Source organism: Papaver somniferum, chromosome 1, assembly GCF_003573695.1.
Source record: "Papaver somniferum cultivar HN1 chromosome 1, ASM357369v1, whole genome shotgun sequence".
Classification (NCBI taxonomy): Eukaryota; Viridiplantae; Streptophyta; class Magnoliopsida; order Ranunculales; family Papaveraceae; genus Papaver; species Papaver somniferum.
Window position 1 is genome coordinate 42518560 of NC_039358.1, and position 23987 is coordinate 42542546.

A 23987-nucleotide genomic window follows, 5' to 3' on the forward strand; every position below is an offset into this window, starting at 1 on the left:
ATCTCAAATAATAACCCAACGCAGATTCATATTTAATTCCATTTCACCAATCAGACTCCATTGTTGCTTTCTTTCTTCGGAGTAGCAAGAACTATATAAGCATGTCAAAACCCATTGCTGATTTTGCGGACTACAATGAACTATAAAATTAACCATATTCTCTCTGAAATGCATTAACTCCATCTTAAAACCATCCTTCCATAAAACAGCTAGACCACCAGCCCTAATTTTTGTATTATGACACCAAACATTCGGATAATTCATAGGATGCAGCAAGTAATATGCATTTTTATTTTGTTGTTTTGTCTCAGAAAGGAAAATGATGTCAGGACTATATTGAGAGATACAATCATGCAAATGATGTCTAGTAATCTTATTTCCTAGACCTTGGACATTCCAAGATAGTATTTTCGTTATAAATAAACTAGTAATTTCACTTAGAATAAAATAACTTATGTATAAAAGCTTAGAAAGCAGGTAATCTAACAAATAAAGTAATCAGAAAACACAAGGGAAGTTTATATAACAAACCTGATCCTCCTGCTCTGTTTGAAAGTTCCCCTCATAATGAGTAATCAGATTGTCTCATTCCCCATGTTGTGGATAAGCACGATAGAAACTTGGATGCATAAAATGTTGATCTCCATAGTAGTGGAATTGTGCATTCCCATATGGGAACTCCTGATTTTCTTGATCAGCTTGCTCTGGTTGCTCCTCCATTTGTTCCACTTGAATACTAGCTTGACTGCTAGAACCAGGACTGTCTCTTGGCCTCTTTGGTCTTCTAGAAGTCGAAGATTTAACACCCCCTTCTGAATGACTATAGATAGTTGAAACATGATAACCATCCTCCGGAATTTGGAAAGGCTTCTTCTCAGCTCTCTTCTTTGCTCTTGATTTTTTAGGAGATATAAGAATTTGTTCTCCTTGTCTGTATTTAGGATTATACTCCCTTGGATCAATCACTTCTCCAAAATCATCCCCAAATCTGAAGATGAAGCTGCCTATCAGCTGAACATTCGCAGCCTTGACAGCACACTCCAACTCATTATGATCTATAATGAGACAGGCTGGGAAAGTTTTCTCGGTTGTCTCTGAAAATAAATCGGAACCCATTGAGTGATTTTAGCAGCATTCTCTGTTAACAATCCTCTAAGCATAGGATTAGAAACATTAAATGCAACCAAAACACTCACAGCATTTGTATCAGTTGGATTACCATCTTCCGGAATTAACTTGAGAGGATTGCCAATAATACTTGCTATCTGATTTTCCACTTCCACATTTAGAAGCTCTGGTGGCAGCTTCTTAATATCCAACCAGAATTGTTGGATATGGAAATCCAAATTTTCAGGTAAAACAGAGGTATTCCATTCCCTAAAAACAGCTATATAACCATCAAAGCACCATGGACCTTCTTCTAGCACATAATTGTAATTATCCCATTCATAAAATTTGAATATAAACATATTCCTAGCATGTCTTCTAATTTGGAAGTGACTATGTCCCCAAGCCATTGCAGCTTCTTGTTCCACTTTTTCAGTACCCATAGGAAGCTCTAAAATTTTTTGCCATTAAACTCATAGCCCATTTTTTGATTGTAGGACTAAGTTTAATGTGAGGATAGCTAATTACTCTCTGAGAATGATCATCTCCATCTAGATTGGTCTTTTTAATTCTATCAATTAAATCAGAAACCTCACCAACAGATTTCCTAGTTGACATAACTAAGAAATTGATAACAAGAAAAAAGATGAATTGTAAAGGATGAGATTGATCAAACCTTGAGAATAAAGTATTTAAAGAGGGGATGCATGAGTTTAGCTCGCAACATGTATCTCTACTCAGTAAAAAGAAGCCACCTTTCACATAGTAATTGAGAAATTTTATTGTCTGATCTATATGCAAACAAATTATGATACACTTCTCAAAATTTAGAGTACCAAAACTCCTTTGAATACAGTTCAGACAGAAACTTTCATCAATATCCGTGAGAGCTTATCCTTATCTTGAAAACAACCTTTGGGAAGAAGACAACCTTTAAAAAGCAACCTTTAAGCAGGAACCTTTAACAGAGCGAAGGATCAACATCCACCTAGCAATACCTGCTAGACATGACACCAAACATTGAAAGATTGATATGAAATTGTAAACATCGAAACAGTAATTAAGGCAGCGACAACTATCCCATGAAACTGATAGCCTTGAATAGTGAATCAGAACATGATAAAAGTAAATTAGAAGACTGAAATTAAATTATAGAAGAAACTGCAAAGATTTGGAGTTTGATTTTGAAAAAATTTGATGACTCGGAGGCGGATTCCTATTCCGAGTCTGTCGCGGATTTATTCGCCTCTCTAGAACTTTCTCTTGCACCCCATGAATGTAATCTAATTGCATTAACATTGATCAAGGACTTGAACAGTCTTGGTCAAACAGTAGCTGCAATTTCAGCTTCTATAAGAAAACAAACAAACAAGCCCTTAAGTCCTCCTTAGTGGGAAAATTTGGATTATTTCCAAGACGATCAAGTCAAAGACAGACAACCCAAACGAAAAGGGTTTGTGCTAAAACCATCTCATTCGTTCGTTCTTCTTTCTTTTCGTCTACCAACCGCTACTAATTACTACTTGATCAGAGATAATAGATTCCGTCCATTCATCAAACCAGAGAGATTCAGAGAGAAAATGGGTCATGGAAGCTCGAAATCAACAACATCCCTAGCTAAATCTTTATCAGAAACTAACATCGATGAAGATTCAAAACCTTCTCGGAGAGCAAGAATTCGGCAAAAATTTCATAATCTACGACATTACAGAAGTAGTAATTCCCGTTCTTCTAGTTCAAAACTCATCACTGCTGATGATTTCGCTGGTATTGCTCTCGTTGAACTCATCAATGTAAGTAAATCGCTTCTCAGCTTCTATTTTATCACTAAATTTATAAAGATTTCTTCTAATTTTCTGTCTCTAACTTTTTATTTATTTTATTTTGTTTTAGGCGGAAATGAAATTTAAGGATAAATGGTTTGCTTGCGTTTCTTTAGGTGAAAGGACATTTAGAACTGGTACTTCTGATCAGTTAAGTTCATACTTCTCTTTCTTTTAGGGTTTATTTTTTCTTCTGCTTGAGTTCTAAAGATCATTTTCAATTATTCAATATTGTTAGTTATATCAATTGTTCAATATTGTTAGTTATAACATGGATAGTCCTTATGATTTTGTGGTGATAACACTATTTAGGTCATTTTCCGGTGGTCATAACACTATTTAGGTCATTTCTCCTATGGTGCTTCTTGTCGCTTGTTAATTACGTTTATTGGGTGTAGAATAATTAGTACTGGATTAGCACAAGTACATGTTTATATTTGTTTTATCAAATCAAACTTTTATTATTTAAATTGGTCCTTTCTTGGTTCCCACATTATTGAATCACTACCCCACTAGTTGATTACAAAAGTTTTAAAGTTATAATCGTGATTTTTTTTTTTTAAAGTTATAATCATGATCTTGTAACTTTTGGTTTTGATTTGATGAATTACAGTGTGTAATTATTTTATTTTTTTGTTATTTACCATGAATTTCTCTTTGGTGAAAAAATGTCTGGTGTTCAAGTGGGATTGTGATTCAATATTGAAAAAGGCTTAGTAGCCGTTATTGCTTGAAAGCTGTTTTCATTCTATGTAATTGTGTATACTGTATACAACAAATTCGGATGCCAACTGAAACCAGGAAACAATTAGGCATGGTGACAAAGCTGATAGGGGAATTTACAGATTGGTTGATTCTACACAGATGCCATTTACTAATTTTGGGAATACTAGGGCTTGTCTCTTTATTCCAACACATTGTTTCTTCCTCTGCCTTGGTGCACCAGATGGAGGATGACTTGTAATTTCTTTTCAGTCACTTGCTTGTGAGTCCTCCGATTTTGCAGAAAGTTGAGTGCATGTCCGTATCGTCCATAGAGACTAGAGTTAAACTATACGGAGTTTGAATTTGACCCCTTTTTTGGGAGCTTCAGGAGTAGGTGCATTGTATTTTTCTGAGAGTATAGCGAAGTTGGTCTATTCAGATATAGAATTGAACCAAGTGTTTTTTGGTATCTAATGGCAGGGTTAATTACTATCTTTGATTGGGATTTGACCCTAGGTTACTGTTTTTTTCTTACCTCTAGTTATAGGCTTATAACTCAGTACTTTTAGTTCTCGTAGTTTTCATTCTCAGGCTCACATATTTGACCATTTGGTTTGATAAAAATATCTGTTATTAATGAATGTTACTAAATGTTTTAGAATTGGTGGAGCATCTACAGGATTACTACTTTCACATGTTTTCTGCTTGGACTTTTTGTACATCAGTATCTGTTTCCCTTTTCAACTTCCCTTTTAGGGACTTCACTGACACAATCCTTTCTGTGTGCTGACTGTTTGCAGCACTGACAAGCCTGTCTGGAAATCTGTAAGTACACCTGTAAATTGTATTATTGGCACATAAGATATGACTGCTTCTTGACCAAAGTTATCTTTGTGAAACTGGTAGTTTCATTAGCCATGCACTGAGGATATATTTTTTAAAATTTTGGTATGATAAAGTAAAGTAAAACAATGAGAATGGTCAACAGAGTGATGGCAGCAGATACTTTGTTTACAGAATGAGGATTTAAATTGGATTAGCACTTTGTCACAGATCTGAACTCAAAATTGTTCTAATGTTTTCTTTCGTCCCTGTCCTCATTGTATCCTTCTCTTCATATTTTTGAATAAAAACTTGCACTCCCAAGTCCCAACCAAAATTCTCAAGGAAAGAAATAAAGAAAAAGATAATGACAATTATTACTTCATCACCAATATGATTACTGCAATTATGCAAACACAAACACACATGTACTTCTAACTTCACGCGCATTCTTGCAATTTGACTCAGATAGTTGGAGTCTAGGAGATACTAGAAAATAAGTCCTAACTTTGAAATTATGTTACTCTGCAGGAGAAGAAACTTTTATTGGAAACAAGTGGGCCTCGTATTGCCCGCATATCTGTCTTTGAGGTGTGTAATGTATTCTTAAGATCTGTTTTCATTATTTCACGAGATGGCTCTGTTGGCATTGCATATGTGGTTTAACACGGGAACCATGACTAATGGACATGTAGACTTGCTTGAACTTTTGGTTTTCATTCTTTCTTACCAGCTGTTTGGTAAATCAGTTACGGTATCATGCTATTGTTCAATGGACGCTAAGCATATCACTTATCGTTACTTGTATTTGCAGACCAATAAATTATCAAAGAGCAATCTGATTGGATATTGTGAGCTCGATCTGTTCGAATGTCTCGCTCGGGTATGTTCTTTTTTGTCATTTGGAACAAATTTTCCATCTCATCTTATTCTTGCTGTTGATTTAATTTAGGGAGTGTCGTTTAATGTCTCGTACCCAATTATGCAAAAGGCACTCTATGCCGGGATTATTGGTTGTCATTGTTTTTTTAATTAATCTTTTGGTTTTTCTTTTTTTGCAGGATTCAACTTCTGAATCTGAGACACTAGACTTGTTAGACCCCTCATCGTCGAGCATAATTGTGGGTAGTGTTACTGTTTCGTGTACTGTTGAGGTCAGCTGTCAAATTTTCCCTTCAAGTTCGTATTTGTATAGATTAATTGATGGATTTGAGATACCGTAATTCCGACTTTTCTGACTCTGCCTATGCTACACATGGTGGTTTAATCTTGGCAGGACCCAATTGATACTGAAAAAAGTTTCGCGAAACGCATCTTGTCTATAGTGGTAAGGTTTTCTTCTCCTCCACCATTTTCTTTCCTCATTAATTTATCGAGATTCTGGAGTTAAGGTTTTGGAGTCTAGGATTATGTTTGTTAGTCCTCTTTATACCATATGCAAAGCTTAAATGGGACGGATACAAGAATAGTATAAAAGAGCGAATGCAAATAATGTAATTACAAGGTGTGATGCAGAGATGAAGTTATTTGGTAGTCCCCTTTATACCACATGCAAAGCTTAAATGAAACAAATGCAAGAACAGTATAAAGAGCGAACGGAAATAATGTAATTACAAGGTGTGATGCAGAGATGAAGTTATTTAGTTTGATAAACTTCATGCTAATGAATCTGTGGCTATTGAGTGGCGAAAAACCCAATGATTCATTAAGCATTTGTTTTTAAGACTATTCATACTCGAGAAAAGGGAAAGTTAGTTGTCAAATTTATCCTATACAATCTTAAGAGTTAAAGCCTGCAGTTGGATCCTGAAAGTAGATTGTCCCTGGTTTGTTATTCTGAATTTTAATTGAGCTGGTTGTAACACCAGGTCTTGCATCTTGCTGTATTTATTTATGTTGATGAAGAAGAAGTCAAGAATATGTGTTCTCAATTTTATTCATTACTTTGAAATTCTTGCTTGATCTGTTATCTTTTTGCTAGAGGAAAACTTATATACCTTTGAATCCTTTTTAGTATACATTCAACTTGCACGTCCGAAACTCTAGTAATTTGACTATCCAGAATCATCCTCTTCATTTTTCTTTGTTTTTGTCCTCCTTGTAAACCGCTGAGGATAGGATTATCCTTTAAATAGTTTGCCACTTCTGAATCCAATATCTGATCTGTATATATCTGGTATTTACTGTCGTCGCTTGACCGTAGGACTATAATCAAGACGGTATTCTTTCATTCTCTGAGTTTGTTGACTTGATCGACGCGTTTGGGAATAAAACGGCAGCTAGAAAGGTAGGAGTCTTGTCTCTCTTCCCCTTGATTGCATCTGTTCCATCACAAGGTCCATTTTGATTGAGTATGGTTTATTTTCAATTTTGTACCGCTTACAATTCTAGTGAAACTCTACTACCTCTTAGATATCAGTTTGCATTGATTATTAGAAAGAGGATCTCTTCAAAGCTGCTGACAAAAATGAGGATGGTGCAGTCAGTATAGATGAGTTGGCAGACCTTCTTGCTACTCAACAAGAGAAGTAATGATCTTACTTTGTAGAAAAGTTAATTAACTTCTACTTATAATCTGTTTATCTATCATCTTCAGCAGATTCTTAACATTTTAGGGTGTTCAATGGTGATAACTTTGGTATTTAGCAAGCATATTTTAGCAATACAGATGGTAGATTAGATGGATGCTTTTTTTCTATGTTGGTATTTTAAAGGAAGATTCAGTTAGCAGTTGACTTATTCTAGTTGCATATACTAGAAAGTGGTATTAAACTCGTACATGCTCAGTTCAAGAGTTCCATTCTTAAGATCACTGTTGTTATTTTGGTATGAAAAACTATTATTTTTTCTTTTATTGTCGCCTTACCAGTACGCAGTTAGTTTTGCTCAGAACAATCACCAGATAAAGTATTTTCAGGGCAAGCTCTGTACAACATGTCAAATATCGTCAATATCGAGCTTTTAAATGCACTTACCAAACATCTAGCAAGAGTGGGATTTTAAACTTGTACTTAGTATCGTCCAATATTGTAAAACAGAAAATGGTGTAATTTATTTATTCAGTATAGAAGAATCTAGCTTTAGGAACTTCATGCTTGCAGTAAATGTGTCTTTCCTGGATGTTATTAAGTGTTGACATTGGGCAGTTACTAATTGTTCATTTAACATGCTGCAGGGAGCCGTTGATCAGTAGTTGCCCTGTATGTGGTGACACTCTTGGCAAATCTGATAAACTAAATGATATGATTCATTTGACATTATGTTTTGACGAGGGGACTGGAAACCAGATTATGACTGGAGGGTTCCTCACTGAAAAACAAGCTACGTATGGGTGAGTTAATAAATAATATCCAACTCCGTAAATGTTGTTTCCAATTTTCGTTTTTGTCATCTCAAAGTGCGGTGAGTCTAAATACTTTCATTGTTATCCTAGCTGGCTTTTTAAAATGACTGAGTGGGCCCATGTTTCATCATATGATGTTGGTTTGAACTCAGGATCGAGTGCTTCAAGTATCCTGGTATGCACCCGTACAGCGTTTCACTTCTTCTCTGCTTTGCTTACCTTTGTATTCACTTTTAACTAAGATTTTTTTAAAACTTTAGTGGTTCCTTGCTTTCAGGTGTTTGATCGGATATCAAAGAGGTTGGTGGAAGAAGCAATTGATGGAAAAATTATTCTGTCTATGAGAGCCATTTACCAGTCGAAGATAGGACTCGGCCTTATAGATAAGGGTACGCATTATACTTCTTGGAATTAAAAACTGTGTTATTTATGTGGTGAATTATCATGTTTTCTCTTTCTTAAGTGTATATTTGATTTGATGAATTGTAAAGTTGAACTTGCTGCACATCCATACCCCAACCCATAACAGATAGTCTTTATGATCAGTGTTTGTGACGATTTTGCACCATGACCGTGCAAGGGAGCTGTGGTCACAGATCCGTTTCATTTAGGGTAACTACAAACATCCCTGGAAGCACGTAAGGTCACGACCTCAGGTAGGCCCCATGAAGCTCTTTGCACAGGCCCTTCAGCATGTAAGGATATCTTTGAAAATCAGGTTGAGCTGCGTGTGGAAAGAATAGGGTTTTCCATGACTTTGCAAGGAACTGTGGTCACAGATCAGGTTCATCAGGGTAACTACAAACACCCTTGTAAGCACCTAAGGTCACAGTAATTTTTCTATGTCAATCGTAACTCTCGACCTCTGGTAGGTCCCATGAAGCTCTTTGCTTAGGCATTATAGCATGTAGAATATTTTTGAATATCAGGTTGAGCTGGATGTGGAAAAAATAAGGTTTTGGATGTTGTCATAGGATTTCTAGAAAACAAGATAACAGATATAGGTAATATAGAAAGGACTCTTGGTCCAGTAAGATAACAGTATCCAAGAAATCTCTGAGCTTTACACCTCAGAATCTTGTGTTATTGTCATCATATAGCAAGAAATGACTGTAAACTCTAAATTATAAGTTGTAGTATTTAGCTTTTGGTTTTACTTGTTACAGGAGCAAAAGACCTGCTTAAAAATCTCTCTGAGAAGCAAGGCAGACGAATGAATACTGCTGATTCTGTTAAAGACATTCCACAATTCATCAAATTTTTCCAGGCATGATCATCATTCTCAGTTAGCAAGGGTTGTTTCTGTAGAATAATTTTTTTTGTAGCCAACTCTAATAATGTTATCATCTAAATAGTCGAGCAATGTGTTTACAGGATCAACTCAAGATGGATGATGTCAAGTATCCGTTAGAACATTTTAAGGTAATCTCTTAAATGACTTGGTCTGGAATGAAATAAATGAAACTGCGTATTAAGTCAAAATAGAGGTTCAAGCAAAAAATTTAGGACGGTAAGCATAAAATGCAGGAGATTAAAGGACACTTATTGAGATAGCAAGGAAACATATACACTTACAAAAGAAATCTTATAAAATGAAGGTGATTTAGGTTAATAATTCAAACAAATAATTTTATCGTGGATCAGGAGAATTTAGGGTATCACAAATATAAGTTTTTGATAAAACTACGTGATGATCTCCTGCCATTTATTCTTAATTTAACTGATCTAGTAATTTAGATGTTTCTTTTCATGACAGAGCGGACTCTCTTGGTATCAAAATAGAGAGTTTCTATCAACCGCAAGGATGCATGTACCTATTGCTAAAATTGATGTTCTTTCTCATAATTTATATGATTTTTTTACAGACATTTAATGAATTCTTCATAAGAGAATTGAAGCCTGATGCAAGACCAGTTGCATTCCCTGAACGAGACGATGTCGCCGTATGTGCTGCTGATTGCCGTCTAATGGCATTTGAATCAGTGGAAGATAGTACAAGATTTTGGATCAAGGTAAGTTTCTATGTTGTCCTTGTAGATGCTACAAAAATCTTACTATCTGCTTTGAAGATTCTTGACTTTTAGTTAGATAAGTTGTTTGGTTTTGAATAATATTTTGTGGTAAACCGACTTCTGCTGAAAAAACCACTTCCTTTCCCTGTTTTTCACGTGTTTCTGGTCTGCTGGACCTACAACTTATTTATGTATATATGTATGAGGGTTAGCATCATTCTTTGTTAATCATTTGCTTTTAGCAAATGTCAACTTCAACATGTATGTAAAGAAGCATGGATATAGATGTCAATTTTATTCTTGTTCTCCCAGGTTAAACACAGATGGTTGTTAAGATCTTTATTAGACACATTCTGATATTCATGTAAACTGTCAGTATTTAAAGCTTATGTTGTAATTTTTTTTCACTTGGTATATTCAGGGCCGTAAGTTTTCTATCGAGGGTCTTTTGGGAACAGAGGCAACCACCTCTTTTATCAATGGATCATTGGTGATATTTCGACTAGCGCCCCAGGTATTATTGTTATTGGAACTGTTTATGATTTGGGTAAATACCAGATGCATTTTTCTACCAGATGAGATTGTGTCTGAGCAACTGCCTCTCCAAATATTTGCAGGATTACCATCGCTTTCATTTTCCAGTCACTGGGAGAGTTGAAAGTTCTGTTCACATTCCTGGATGCTTGTATACGGTATGTCCCAATAGATTTGTTTTCCACTTGAGTTCATTGTTTTTCAAGTTTTGCTTACATTGAAGCTTGATTCTTATGATGTCTCTGTTTCACTGCTTTTAGGTAAACCCAATAGCTGTAAATAGCAACTACTGTAACGTTTTCACAGAGAACAAGAGGGTTGTGAGCATTATTTCAACTGAAGAATTTGGAAAGGTAAATGAGTTCTTCCACGGTATTGATTCTATATCTCTCATTTTTAGGTAAGAAATAAATAAATCAAATATGTGACTTGATGGGTCTAAACAGTCAAATATGTAGTTTATTTGTTTCATCCACATTAGTTACTGTTAACATAGGGTTACAAGAGAAGTGCTGCCCAAGGCTTGTATATTTTAATAATCTTAAGTGGCCAACAGCTGTGATTGCTTTTCGCAGTATATCAGTTAGTGAAGTCGGCCTAAACGGTATATGTTAACAAGAGAGAGCATCTTAGTGCTGAAAATATATTAATTCGATTACTGGCACTCAAAGGGTGTATGTAATTAGTGTATTGGCAGGATGGATACCTACTCCTAGTGGAATTTAACTTTGAACCAAACCAATAGATTTTGTATTTTTGATGCAAAACGACACAGTTTTTAGGGAATGAATGCCGTCCAACACAGCCTAAAACCGGAAAAGATGTAGGTGATATCTAGTCAAGTCGAAGTAATAAAAACACGAATCTTAAGACGGATAGGGCTACTCTTGCATTCTTAGTAAGAACTGCTTGTTAGCATCTGCTATGTGTTGGATTTCAATCTTTAGCCCGCCTCTAATGGAATAAACTAATTAAGTATTCTTTCAGGTTGCATTTGTTGCTATTGGGGCAACAATGGTGGGCAGCATCACCTTGTCCAAGGAGGAGGGTGACTTTGTAAAGAAAGGAGATGAGGTGACATGCTTGAACATACTGATTCCTTATTTGCTTGAAGTTACTGGATCCTGACTAGATATCTAACAGCTCCTTTGCTCTTTTGTTACAGTTCGGATATTTCTCATTTGGAGGAAGTACTGTTATCTGTGTCTTCGAAAAGGTTGGTATATTGATTTCTATGGTTTTTCTAAGATGGGAAAACTCCTTTAATAGGTGGCATTGTTTCATTTCATTCCCAAGTAACAAGAAGTAGTTCATTCTATTGGCAAATTTCCATGTCCATCATCCATCTTGAATTTGCATGTTCTTGACACTCCCTCGATGTAGTTCTTTAGAAGTAAAAGATACTGTTTTGATCTTTAGTATTTTACTCGTATTCTACATACTTTTCCATCACGCATATACGTCGCTCCTAGGTAAACACAGAGGTGTTTGTTTCAAGATTACTGTTTCACGGGTCATGACATGACAGACACCGAGTATATAAGATATCATAGTTCTAGTTGCCATTTTATATAATACCAGTCCGATGAGGTTACAAGCTCAAGGTATAAATCTTCAGTTGTATTTATGATCGAAACGTATCTCCTATGCTTGCTTTCCCAGCTGCATGTATGATCCGAGTGGATATAGGATTGGCCAAGAACAATGATGTAGTGAAATGAACAATTGAAATCTCTAAATGTGCAGTTTGTAAGGTTGCCTGTATCCTTGAACTGAATGTGTTATTAGCTAGTTCTCTGTTCAGGTGGATATGCATGGATTTTGCTGAAAGATATCTTTATTTCACTACATCATTGGCCAAGAACAATGATGTAGTGAAATGAACAATTGAAATCTCTAAATGTGCAGTTTGTAAGGTTGCCTGTATCCTTGAACTGAATGTGTTATTAGCTAGTTCTCTGTTCAGGTGGATATGCATGGATTTTGCTGAAAGATATCTTTATATGAAATTCTGTGCTTGAATTCAAATATGTTATGATAGTTCTTTGGAAGTCCATATTACTGTTATCTTTTTCCTGTTCTAGCAGCAGAATTGTCTTCCTCTTGTTTAAATTTTTTACTTAGAGTAAGATCCCATATTTGACATCAATACCTGACAATTCTGCAGGATGCAATAAAGATTGATGACGACCTCATTAAAAACAGTGCAAGATCACTTGAAACTTTAGTAACTGTTGGAATGACATTGGGTGTGGCAAGAAACAAGATGGAATCAGCTTGCTAGACAACATAATTCTCCTAACTTGGTATATAGAAAAATTATGAAGTGACCGACTGCATCTAATTACTGGGACTTTCCAGTCATGAAAAGATTGCACATACCCTTTTTAACCCAGAAGTTTGTAATTTTTTTTGTCTATATGCTGCACCGATTCCTGTCTGGAAGACGATGAGATGTAAAACAGGTGATTTTACAAATCTGGCGTGTTGAATGCAAAGTAGTTGTTTACAAATAGTGAGTGAGATGTTATTTTTTTGTTCTTGCAAATTGGGTTCAAAGTTGCCCAACACTCATTGCTACAGCATGGCAGTATCTCAAATAACTTACCAGGGCAACTACTAATACAATACAGAAAAGAGCAACTCAACAAACAGCATCAGTGGATGTCAAGATCGTCATAATTCTGTCATTAGCATCTTCAGTTTTGTTATAAATTGAGGAGGATCATCAAGACTAGATGAACCAAGAATAATCTCCCTCCTAAGCTTTTCAGTGAGCTTGTGGCAAACCCGTAGCTCCGCTCGAGTAGCTCCGCCAATGATAAATATGAAGATACGTTTGCCCATGCTTTTAAAATCACTTGATCCATAGCTTGATACTGAGTCACTTGTATAACCATTGCAATAAGTACGAGGACGTGCCCAAGAGGGTGCCCGCCTTGTTCTCACTGAATGAGCAGCTGAAAGACTTGATCTCACTGATGCGCATTCCTGGGTTCCATGGACTGATTGAGTTGGGTCATTCATGCAGGCATATTCATTCTTTGATAGTTCTCCTTTGTTAAGCTTTTCGATCAGCTCCTCAATCATGGGGTTGAATCGTGACAGTGCCCATGTTTCTTCCTCGCCTTTTCTTTCTTTTCGGATAGCATGCTTCTTCTTCTGACTGCCAAAATTGAGAGAGAAACCCCCTTTGGATTTCTTTCCAGTAGCCAAGGTATCGTCAAGCAACGGCATATTATGTACAGCAGCCATGTCATCTTCAGATAATCCTGCCAGCTGCATCAACTTCAGACCTTTCTCACCCTCAAATTTCTCAGGATAAGCGACTGAATATATCATCATTAAACGCAATTTGTTTTCACGGGTGGCATCCTGTTTCGTCCTCAGAAATTTTTTCACCTCGCTTGGCCCAGCATCTCCAAATACAAGATCCTGCTCCAGTTGCCCGAAATCTCTAAGTCCCATCTCTTTGATAATTCTGTTGATTTTCCCAGCAATCTCTACATGAAGGGAAAGCTTATCAATTTGCTGACTATATTGTGGAAAGACTTGAACCATCTTTTGTAATTCTCGTGTAGACAGTTGATCGCCAATTCCTGAACCATATTGTACTCGGGCAACTTTATTTTTTGCTATGAAAGCTGTCGTCTTCTCATGCAAACGTTCGCTAGCTTCTGCAATATGGGCATGGCGTAGCTCGAGCCAAACAGGATCATGATCCTCCAAAAGCACATCTTTCTTCTCAGGTTTATCACCTGTTTTGCTTGGCACCTCATAAACATACTTATTCCCATCCATATTCAGCAAGTCATGGCACATTGCATCATATGTCCACTCATGAATTACAGGCGAAATCAAGTCTACAGATCTATCCAGAATAAGCAACTCACATGTTTCAGTCTGGGGAAAATGTTTTAACCTCTCTTTATAATTTGTGAGCTGGTTCCACACTGCAGCAGCAAGCTTAGTCGGAACTAAATCACGCATTGCCGTCAACGTGAATGCATCAATCTTTGCAGCACGGTAGCGAACAAATGGAAACTCTCTCAACGAAGCAAACACCGTAGCAATGCGATTCGCCATCGCATTCACGCAAGCATTCACGTCTTCCCCGAAAAGTTCATCCAGTGCTCTCTCATTATCTGTAACAAAACCCTGACTGTCAATCGACAAGTACTCCAAATTCATCTCTTTCAACGCGCCAATGCGCTCAAGTACTCTCGTATGGCTCTTGATATGAGCACGCAATTCTTTTGGTAAAGATGAACTGAAGAACACAAATGCCTTACTGTACGAAGGGTGTTTTCCTGACATGTCTGACAAAAACTTGGCGACATTCTCTTCTGACGGCTGGATGAAGTAGATAGCATCACTGGTAGGGAATGGCTGTCTTCCCTTGTCAATGTCTTCTGCCAGTGTGACTCCTTGTTCGATGAGATCTGCCATTTTGCAAGAGGATGACATGATTTTTACTGTAAATTTATCCATAATAAGAATCGTGGAAGTTGATTTTGACTCATTAGCTTTAGTGGATTGAAGCATCTCAAACAACAACCGATCCCTAGTAATTTGCCTGAAATTTTTGTAGTTTCCGCCGTGAGAAGATGAGGAGTCTGAATCAGACATAGACATGATGATGATTTAAGGATCTTTGAGGAACCAGATGAGAAATTTTTGGCAAAATCTAGAGATTATTGAAAATATTGAAGTTCTAGAAATTGTGGAAGTGGACTCTTAGCGTTATTGAGAAAGAAGAGGAGAAATTGTCTAATTGTTTTGGCAGGAAAAGATATAACTTAGGAATTAAGTTTACAGTAGATTTAGGACTCATTCTTCTACTTGGGATGGATAAACTTAGTGTAGAAGTATTACCTAGAAATAACCTAATTCTAGATTGAGAATATGTTGGGCTTATAGAAGTCGTTTAGAAACTTACTTTTTGACTTAATTAACTCGAAAAGCCAAAAGTTTGTTTGGAAACATGAATCCATAATGACTTCAAAAAACAGAAAAGTTTAGTATGACACAAAGAAAGAGACAGAGAAAATAGAGAAAAGGAGAATTCTTATTAATGTGTGTTCGTTGAAAGGAGAATACAGTCTCTATTTATATAGGCAAGACACAAGGGCATCTAAGTAAAATAAACGTAAAACCCTACATATTCCCTATATTACAACCCGTGCAATACACGTTTATAACACTCCCCCTGATGACCATTGTGTCTAAGTCACAAAATATATCAGGAAAATCAAGAGAGAAAAAACCTGAAATGTGTGAGACTCAGAACAGTGTTGGACACGCATATGCTGCCTCATTAAAACCTTGACAAGTAAACCCAGTGGGACAAACCTTGACGAAGGAAAGAGTACAGCGCGTTTAAGTCCTAATAATTCTCCTGCTAATGGATACTTCAGCGAAATCTTGGCCTACAAATCTTTAAGTCGACGCATTCCAATCTTGTGAACTAATTTCTTGAATGTAGAAGTTTGTAATGCCTTAGTGAAGAGGTCTGCTAGATTGTGATTTGAACGTACTTGTTGGATATCAATCACACCATCATTCTGTAGATCATGTGAGAAAAAGAACTTCGGACTGATGTGCTTTATTCGATCACCTTTGATAAATCCTTCCTTTAATTGTGCAATGCAAGCAGTATTGTCTTCGTATAATATTGTTGGTGAATCTTTAGTTGAAGGAAGTCCACATGATTCTTGAATATGATGTATTACTGACCTTAACCAGACGCTCTCACGGCTTGCTTCATGGATTGCTATTAGTTCAAAATGATTTATAGATGTAGCTGAAATTGTTTGCTTCACTGACCGCCAAGATATAACTGTGTCTCCATAAGTAAACAAATACCCAGTTTGTGATCGTCCTTTGTGTGGATCTGAAAGATAACCTGCATCTGCGTACCCAATTAGTTTTGACTTAGATTCATAAGGGTAAAATAAACCTAAATCAATAGTGCCACTAAGATACCGTAATAAGTGCTTGATTCCATTCCAAAGTCTTCGAGTTGGAGCAGAAGTGTATCTAGCTAACAGATTAACTGAAAAAGCAATATCTGACCTTGTGCAATTTGCAAGATACATAAGAGCACCAATTGCACTTAGATATGGCACTTCAGGACCAAGAAGTTCTTCACCATCTTTTAGGTCGAAATGGGTCTTTATTCACGTCAAGTGATCTCACAACCATAGGGGAACTCAGTGGATGTGCTTTGTCCATATAAAACGTTTTAAGACTTTTTCTGTATAAGTAGACTGATGGACAAATATCCCATTTGAGACATTCTCAATTTGTAAACCACGACAATACTTAGTTTTACCAAGATCTTTCATTTCAAATTCTTTCTGCAAGTAAGCAGCGGTTTCAGTGAGTTCTTTTAAAGTTCCAACAAGATTTAGATCATCAATGTATACTGCAATAATAACAAAACCAGAATTGGGTTTCTTAATGAAAACACATGGACAGATAGCATTATTGGTATATCCCTCTTTCAATAAATATTCACTGAGGCGATTATACCACATTCTTCCAGATTGCTTTAGTCCATATAGAGCTTTTTGAAGTTTTATTGAGTATACACTACGATCTTTGGACTTGTCTACTTCCGGCATACGAAATCCCTCGGGAAGTTTCATATAAATGTCACTATCAAGTAACCCATAAAGATAAGCTGTAACTACATCCATAAGACGCATTTCAAGCTTTTCTGAAGCTGCCAAATTAATAAGAAACCGGAATGCGATGGCATCCATCACTGGAGAATAAGTTTCTTGATAATCAATACCTAGTCTTTGTGAAAAACCTTGCGCAACGAGTCGATCTTTATATCTCACAATTTCATTTTTCTCGTTACGTTTTCGTACGAATACCCATTTATATCCGACAACTTTTACATTTTCAGGAGTAACAACAACATGACCAAGGACTCCACGTTTTACTAATGAGTTGTACTCTGCTTGGATTGCAACCTCCCACTTAGGCCAATGTTTTCTACGAAGACATTCTTCGATAGATTGTGGTTCATGATCATCAATATTTTCAATGACATCCAAAGCAACTGTAAAAGAAAATTTACTATCAGGAATAATTGTATTCCTATCCCAGTTTTGTCTTGTAACAACATAGTTTATAGAGATCTCATTATTTTGAGGTACATGTGCCTCTTCAGGTGCAACTTGTGTATCAGTATTTGATTGATCAATCAATGTTTCAGAGAGAATGGCTTTTTCCGGAGTGCCAACTACTGATCTCTTTTTCCGCGGAACTAAATCTTTTGCACCAAGAGGTCTTCCACGCTTTAAGCGTATCTTGGACTGATTATTGTGATGTCCTTCTGGGATACTTACTCTCGCAGGAGTATTTGCAGCAGGTATATGTGATTTTGTTACCTTACCTGTATCAGTAAATGCATCAGGCATTTGGTTTGCAATATTTTGCAAATGTATGATTCTTTGAACCTCAAGTTCACATTGTTTTGTATGAGGATCAAAGTGGGTAAATGATGGTGTATTCCATGAAATTTCACGGCGTTCCTCAATTTTTGGCTTATCTCCCCCTAACGACGGGAAATTTGATTCATCAAATTAGAAATCAGCAAATCTTGCTTTAAAAAGATCTCATGTGTGAGGTTCTAAATACCGAATGATATATGGAGAGTTATAGCCAACATATATCCCGAGTCTACGTTGAGGACCCATTTTCGCTCTCCGTGGTGGAGCAATAGGAACATACACAGCACAACCAAAAGTTCGAAGATGAGATATATTTGGTTGATGCCCATATACGAGTTGTACATGTGAGTATTTTTGATAGATGGTTGGTCTTATACGTACCAGTGCTGCAGCATGTAATATTGCATGACCCCATGCTGAAAATGGCAAGTTGAATCTTAAGATTAATGGTCGGGCAATCAATTGTAAGCGCTTAATAAATGATTCCGCTAAGCCATTTTGAGTGTGCACATGAGCGATGGAGTGTTCAACATCAATGCCAATTGACATGCAATAATCATTAAATGTTTTAGAGGTAAATTCACCAGCATTATCAAGACGAATAGTTTTAATAGGAAAATCTGGAAACTGAGCTCGTAACTTAATAATTTGTGCAAGAAGTATTGCAAATGCAATAGTACGAGTCGAAAGTAAGCAAACATGTGACCATCGTGTTGAAGCATCAATAAGAACCATAAAATAACGAAATGGTCCACACGAAGGGTGAAGTCCACATATATCACCTTGAATTCGTTGTAGAAAATTAGGTGATTCGATGCCAACTTTCATCAATGATGGCCTAATAATCAATTTTCCTTGATAACAAGCGATGCATGGACAATCATTAAATGATAAGACTTTAAGTCTATTTAGAGGATGTCCATATGAGTTTTCAATAACTCGACGCATCATAGTTGATCCTCGATGACCCAAACGGTTATGCCAAAGTTTAAAAATACCGGGATCAGAAGTCTTAGAATGACTCACAAGATGCGATTCAATTAGGATAGTGTGATATAATCCAGAAGATAGAGATGGAAGCTTTTATAGGATTTGTTTCTTACCTGAGATAATGGTAGTAATGCATAGATACTCTTTGTTATCTTCGTTTGTTGTCTCAATATGATACCCATTAAGACGAATGTCTTTAAAACTCAACAAGTTGCGTTTGGATCTTGTTGAAAATAAGGCATTTTGGACATGGATTTTTGTACCATTATGGAGTATTATCGATGCTTTTCCATGTCCCTCAACAAGATTAGAAGTCCCTGAAATTGTAGTAACATTGGTCGTAGCTAACGTTAAATGAGAGAAAAACCTTTTGTTACGAAAAATTGTGTGCGTTGTTGCACTGTCAACAAGACATATATCTTCGTCACTTGTTTTCGGCTTTCCATTAGCAATATCCATATCCCTTTAGAAAAATAAAGACAATAATATAAGTGATGGAGAATAAATACTAAGAAAATAATTTCATTACTAACGAGAATTTCAATAACTAATACATTAAAATCAACTGCCTAAAAGAAAAATAATCTCTAAAAAATATGACAAAACATTGTCACTTATTCAAACTACTACTCAATCTAAAAAGAATTGATCATAAAACAAATAAACTCAGATATCATTGAAAATGGAATCCATGTCTTCAATCTCATTTCCATCATTCTTGAAGTCAGAAATATCAAGATGGGCAATATCCATTGGTATGTCATATTGGGAAAAATTGGTTTCAACCTTCTTTTCCTTTCCCTTAATAGACGCCTGATAAAGATCAACAAGGTGCTTTGGAGTACGACAAACATTTGCCCAGTGCCCTGGTGAACCACAACGGTGACAAACACTTTCATGGTGCTTTGAATGACTTTGCGAGCGTTTGCCTTTGTGTTTTGGAAACACGTTCTTCTTCCCCTTATGATAATGAGAATTATTACCAGCCTTCTTCTTAAAATTGGTCTTTTTAGGATCTAATGAACGTCCTTGTTCTTTACAACGGCTTTCAGGGGCATTTCCACGGCTTTCTGTAGCGTTCATCTCAGGAGCAATTGTTGAACCTGCTGGGTGACTTTGATGGTTCTTGAGTAGCAACTCATTATTCTGCTCAGCTACTAGAAGGCAAGAGATAAGCTCAGAATAGTTCTTAAACTGCCTTTCACGATATTGTTGTTGAAGCAAAATGTTTGAAGCATGAAAGGTGAAGTAAGTCTTCTCCAAAAGATCAACATCAGTAACTGTTTCACCGCATAGTTTCAAACGAGAGACAATTTGAAAAAGTGCTGAATTGTATGCACTTACACTCTTGAAATCTTGGAGGCGCAGATGCATCCACTCTAGAGATGGCAAACGGGCGGGTCGGGGTTGGCTTGTGACCAACCCGCGGGTTACGGGTTAAAACAAGCCTAAGCTTGCGGGTTGATATTCTTCACGGGTTGTCATTTCTTCAACCCGTGCCCGTAACGCGTAAAACCTGCGGGCTCACGGGTTAGCCCGTAAAATTAATATTAAAAATTAAAACTTAATTATAAGTATTAAGTTATGACATAATTTCCAAATTAATCAAAGGGACTTGAGCCCAAAATCAATTACATCCATCTGATTAAGCTATTTGTGCAATTAATGAATTCAAGTTCAGGAAAACAACCCATAGTTTATCATACAAATCGCAACAACTTGCTCCACACAGAACATCAAGGTTAGTAAAGATTATATGAAAAGGATGAAGTACTTTAAATTCCATTAGATATTATACCGTCAGAAACAACATATGGATCAAAATTCATACGAATCTCATTTAATGATTTAAAAAATCTTCATTGTCTTCTTTACCAAAAACCCATCCGCTGCTTTAATTTCTTCTTCTGAGAGACGATGTTGCCCCATCAATCAAAAATCAAAAAGTAATAGATTTAAGAATTGAACTGGAAAAGTAGCATAAAATTTACTAGATAAAACAACCACAGTTGAACAACATGGAATCAAAGAAAAGATTCATAATGATTCTTATAATAAAACTCTAACTCTAAATTCATCCTGAGTTTACAATAATTATCTTTTTTTTTTCTGTAAACCAATCTTCAAATAAGAATAATTATTTTCTTCTTCATCTCACGATCTTAAAACCCATCTTGAATTTGATAATCAATCCTCAACTCACAAAACTCTAATTTATCTTCTCTAAATTCGCCCTTTTGAGTCGGAATCAATTTCTCGACTCAACAACACTACCAACAACCATACTTCGATCTATATTTCCTCAATTTCATACTCAATCTTAACCACAGAGAAAACCCTAACTTTTTTCATTTTCAATTCACAGCTTCGTCATCATCTTCTTTTTATTTAATTAACTTCAGTAACACCATTATTAACACCAACAGAACCTTTCCCCTCAACTCTCGGTCTCAATCTCTCACTATCATCTCTAATTCTCCACCAGCCGAAGAACACAGAAGAAGAGAACGAGCAGAAGAAGAAAAGAGAATGATGTTTTAGGTTTAGCCTTTCCTTTTTATACCTTAAACATAAGGATATGATTAACCCTAGATAATCTGACAGTAAGGATTAAATATAACTTATTAATTAAGCACTGTGGACGGGTTTACGGGTTGTACCCGCGGATTTACGGTCCGGGACGGGTTAGCCCGTTTTCCTACAAGCCGACATTTCTCCAACCCTAACCCGGCTTTTTTAGACACCAGCCGAGCCGGGTGCGGGTTTTTTACGGGCCGGGCCGGGCAAACCCGCGGGTTTTGGCTTGTTTGCCCGCTCTAATCCACTCATACCTTGCACGAGGTAAAATCACTGTCTTCTGATGATCAAAACGATCTTTCAGTTCTGTCCAAAAAGTGTACGGGTCTTTCACCGTAAGATATTGGGACTTCAAAGCCTCGTCAAGGTGATGACGCAGAAAAATTAAGGCTTTGCTACGATCCTCAGGGGATTCTTTGTTGCTCTGAACAATAGTGTTTCCCAAAGACTTAGCACTAAGGTGCACTTCGACATCCAAAATCCATGACAAGTAGCTCTTTCCAGTAATGTCAAGGACCATAAAATCCAGCTTAGAGAGATTGGACATTGTCTGAGTAGGAAAAAAGATAATAATAAATAAAAAATATTAAACATGGCACAATAAATAATAAAATAAAATTATTAGTTAGACGGCATAGCCAGACATGACCAATAAATTTGTAAAGCACGTATATAAGAAAAAAATAATAATAAAAAAATAAATAAATTATTGGTTAGACGGCATAACCAGACATGACCAATAAATTATAGTACACGCCAATACAAGAAAACAATAGCTCTTTAGGTACTAAAAGCTGGGTGGCATACGTCCACATGTCCTTAATACTGGTATATTAGCCGAGCTGGGTTGTGAAAATATAAATTAGTTGTAGTATTTGCATGAAACCCGAGGAGTTATAAAAATGCTCTGCTAGTTAGTAGTTCCAAGACAAAACAATGGCTATAGCATAAAAAAAAATACAAAGTGATTTAAGGTCTGCTAAAAAAAATAAATTAACAATAATCTAATAATATGAAGGTTATTATTGGAGCGTCACACTCCAATAAAGGGGCTTCACTTGGATTCTTAATGTCCAAAAAAGTAGTTATGAGATATCCTAACACATATACAAAATGTCTAGCTTATCCTTTAACTAAAACAAAACTTAAAAACCGTAGAAGTGATTTTACGTCCAGGTTATGATTAATTCCAACCGTAAAATTTTATTTGCATGTAGTTTAACGTCCAGGTTTGGATTAGTTTCCAACCGTAAAAGCTCATTTTACGTCCAGGTTTCTTTTAATTCCAACCGAAAAATCCGATTTTACGTCCAGTTTTCTTTTAATTCCAACCATAGAAGTGATTTTACGTCCAGGTTTAGTTGAATTCCAACCGTAATTTTCAATTTTACGTCTAGGTTTAGTTGAATTCCAACCGTAATTTTCAATTTTATGTCTAGGTTTAGTTTACTAAATTTTCCTTTCGTCAACCTAGCCGTAAATTTCAAACCAAGCCAAAACCCGCGGGTTAGCCCGTCCCGTCCCGTGAAAACCCGCACCCGTCCCGGATCGTAACTAAACAAGACGGGCGCGGGTTGTATAATTAGTGGCTTGTGAAGAAACGGGTTAACCCGGCCCGTACCGTGAAACCCGCGGGTTAACCCGGCTCATTCCCCACCGCTACGTGTCACAGTAATGTAAGCCTGTTACGTACGTGTCACAATATCTTGTTTCCCTCATATAAAAAGTTAAAAACGAAGAAGGAAACCGTAACTCCCTAAGCCTAAGCCGCTGCCGCCTTCATTCTTCCTCTTCTTTTCTTCTTCCCTGCTGAGTCTTCTGAATTTGATGGCAGGTACGAATCACAGTCACAGAACAACAAATTGAAATCTAAAGATCAAAGTTTAAAGGCTAGCAGGTAACAACAACATACTTCAAAGTTTTACCCAAGATTTTTCTCTTCACTATTTCCAGATATCATTTTTTGTCTCTGAAATTTTCGTGTAACAGCAGAAGAAGATCGATCTCATGTATTTAAAGGTTCACTATAAAGGTTAACTTCAGATCTCGTGTTTGAATTTCGGATTTCATCTTCTTACAGTTACAATCAAAAGTAAGTTTTCTTTTCTTTTCTCGTAAATATCATCAAAATAAAACATGGGTTTTGGTAATCAATTGTTAATTTCTTAAATCTAACCCCTTTACTTTTTTTATTCTTCCAGTCTACCGAGAATACTCATACCAGCAGATGAAATACTAGCCTTTTTCCCCAATTTTAATTTTATTGTTGGTAATCTCTGCTGTAGTTTGCACATAGGATATTTAGATTCTTTAATTGGTAATTTTGGTTGTGTTTATCGATTTGTCCCCCACAATTTATCTGAATACTCTTGTCTCTCTGTCCTGCAACTTAATTACTGTTTAGTGATGAACAAAATCTCATCTGTAACCTTTCCATGGAACTCAGGGGGGACATCAAGCACCATCTTTGATTAAATCTACTGGGGAGAGAGTGAGTCCTTTTGCCTCCATGTGTTGTTATTGCTATCAGTTACTGCATCTTTTTCAGTTCAAGTTATTCTTCAATGTTGTGTTTAGCTGTATGATTTGGTTGGAATATTCGACTATA

The 23987-nt window shown here is 36.4% G+C and overlaps 3 protein-coding genes across 4 annotated transcripts; 1 reads left to right on the forward strand and 2 right to left on the reverse strand.

The window, feature by feature from the left end:
• Positions 1 to 2427: 2427 nt before the first annotated feature.
• LOC113284269 (phosphatidylserine decarboxylase proenzyme 3-like) lies at positions 2428 to 12861 on the forward strand. The gene is made up of 21 exons (XM_026533693.1): positions 2428 to 2900; positions 3001 to 3080; positions 4436 to 4460; positions 4989 to 5048; positions 5272 to 5340; positions 5519 to 5611; positions 5734 to 5784; positions 6661 to 6744; positions 6894 to 6985; positions 7633 to 7788; positions 7891 to 7975; positions 8078 to 8189; positions 8967 to 9067; positions 9175 to 9222; positions 9666 to 9812; positions 10234 to 10326; positions 10430 to 10504; positions 10607 to 10699; positions 11334 to 11420; positions 11512 to 11562; positions 12514 to 12861. Exons 1-21 carry the CDS (start codon positions 2688 to 2690, stop codon positions 12628 to 12630), a joined length of 1932 nt encoding a protein of 643 aa, XP_026389478.1. The 5' UTR covers positions 2428 to 2687; the 3' UTR covers positions 12631 to 12861.
• LOC113284257 (SNARE-interacting protein KEULE-like) lies at positions 12816 to 15216 on the reverse strand. 2 transcript variants are annotated; one of them, XM_026533680.1, is made up of 2 exons: positions 14639 to 15216; positions 12816 to 14491 (listed from the first exon to the last, which is right to left on the reverse strand). In XM_026533680.1, exons 1-2 carry the CDS (start codon positions 14979 to 14981, stop codon positions 13023 to 13025), a joined length of 1812 nt encoding a protein of 603 aa, XP_026389465.1. In that variant the 5' UTR covers positions 14982 to 15216; the 3' UTR covers positions 12816 to 13022. The 2 variants fall into 2 exon arrangements, with proteins under 2 accessions (XP_026389465.1, XP_026389458.1); XM_026533673.1 differs by having other exon boundaries at positions 12816 to 15216.
• Positions 15217 to 19468: 4252 nt separating this feature from the next.
• Positions 19469 to 20176, reverse strand: LOC113294791. The gene has a single exon (XM_026543190.1). The coding sequence runs from the start codon at positions 20174 to 20176 to the stop codon at positions 19469 to 19471; it is 708 nt and encodes a 235-aa protein (XP_026398975.1).
• Positions 20177 to 23987: the final 3811 nt, after the last annotated feature.

What these genes read in the sequence shown, in the direction of transcription:
- LOC113284257 (XM_026533673.1), bottom strand. Translation starts at nt 14,981, where the DNA reads ATGTCTATGTCTGATTCAGACTCCTCATCTTCTCACGGCGGAAACTAC.
- LOC113284269 (XM_026533693.1), top strand. Translation starts at nt 2,688, where the DNA reads ATGGGTCATGGAAGCTCGAAATCAACAACATCCCTAGCTAAATCTTTA. An exon ending in ACTCGGCCTTATAGATAAGG is followed by an intron (nt 8,190 to 8,966) that starts GTACGCATTATA and finishes TACTTGTTACAG; the next exon opens with GAGCAAAAGACCTGCTTAAA. An exon ending in TTGTAAAGAAAGGAGATGAG is followed by an intron (nt 11,421 to 11,511) that starts GTGACATGCTTG and finishes CTTTTGTTACAG; the next exon opens with TTCGGATATTTCTCATTTGG.
- LOC113294791 (XM_026543190.1), bottom strand. Translation starts at nt 20,176, where the DNA reads ATGCATCTGCGCCTCCAAGATTTCAAGAGTGTAAGTGCATACAATTCA.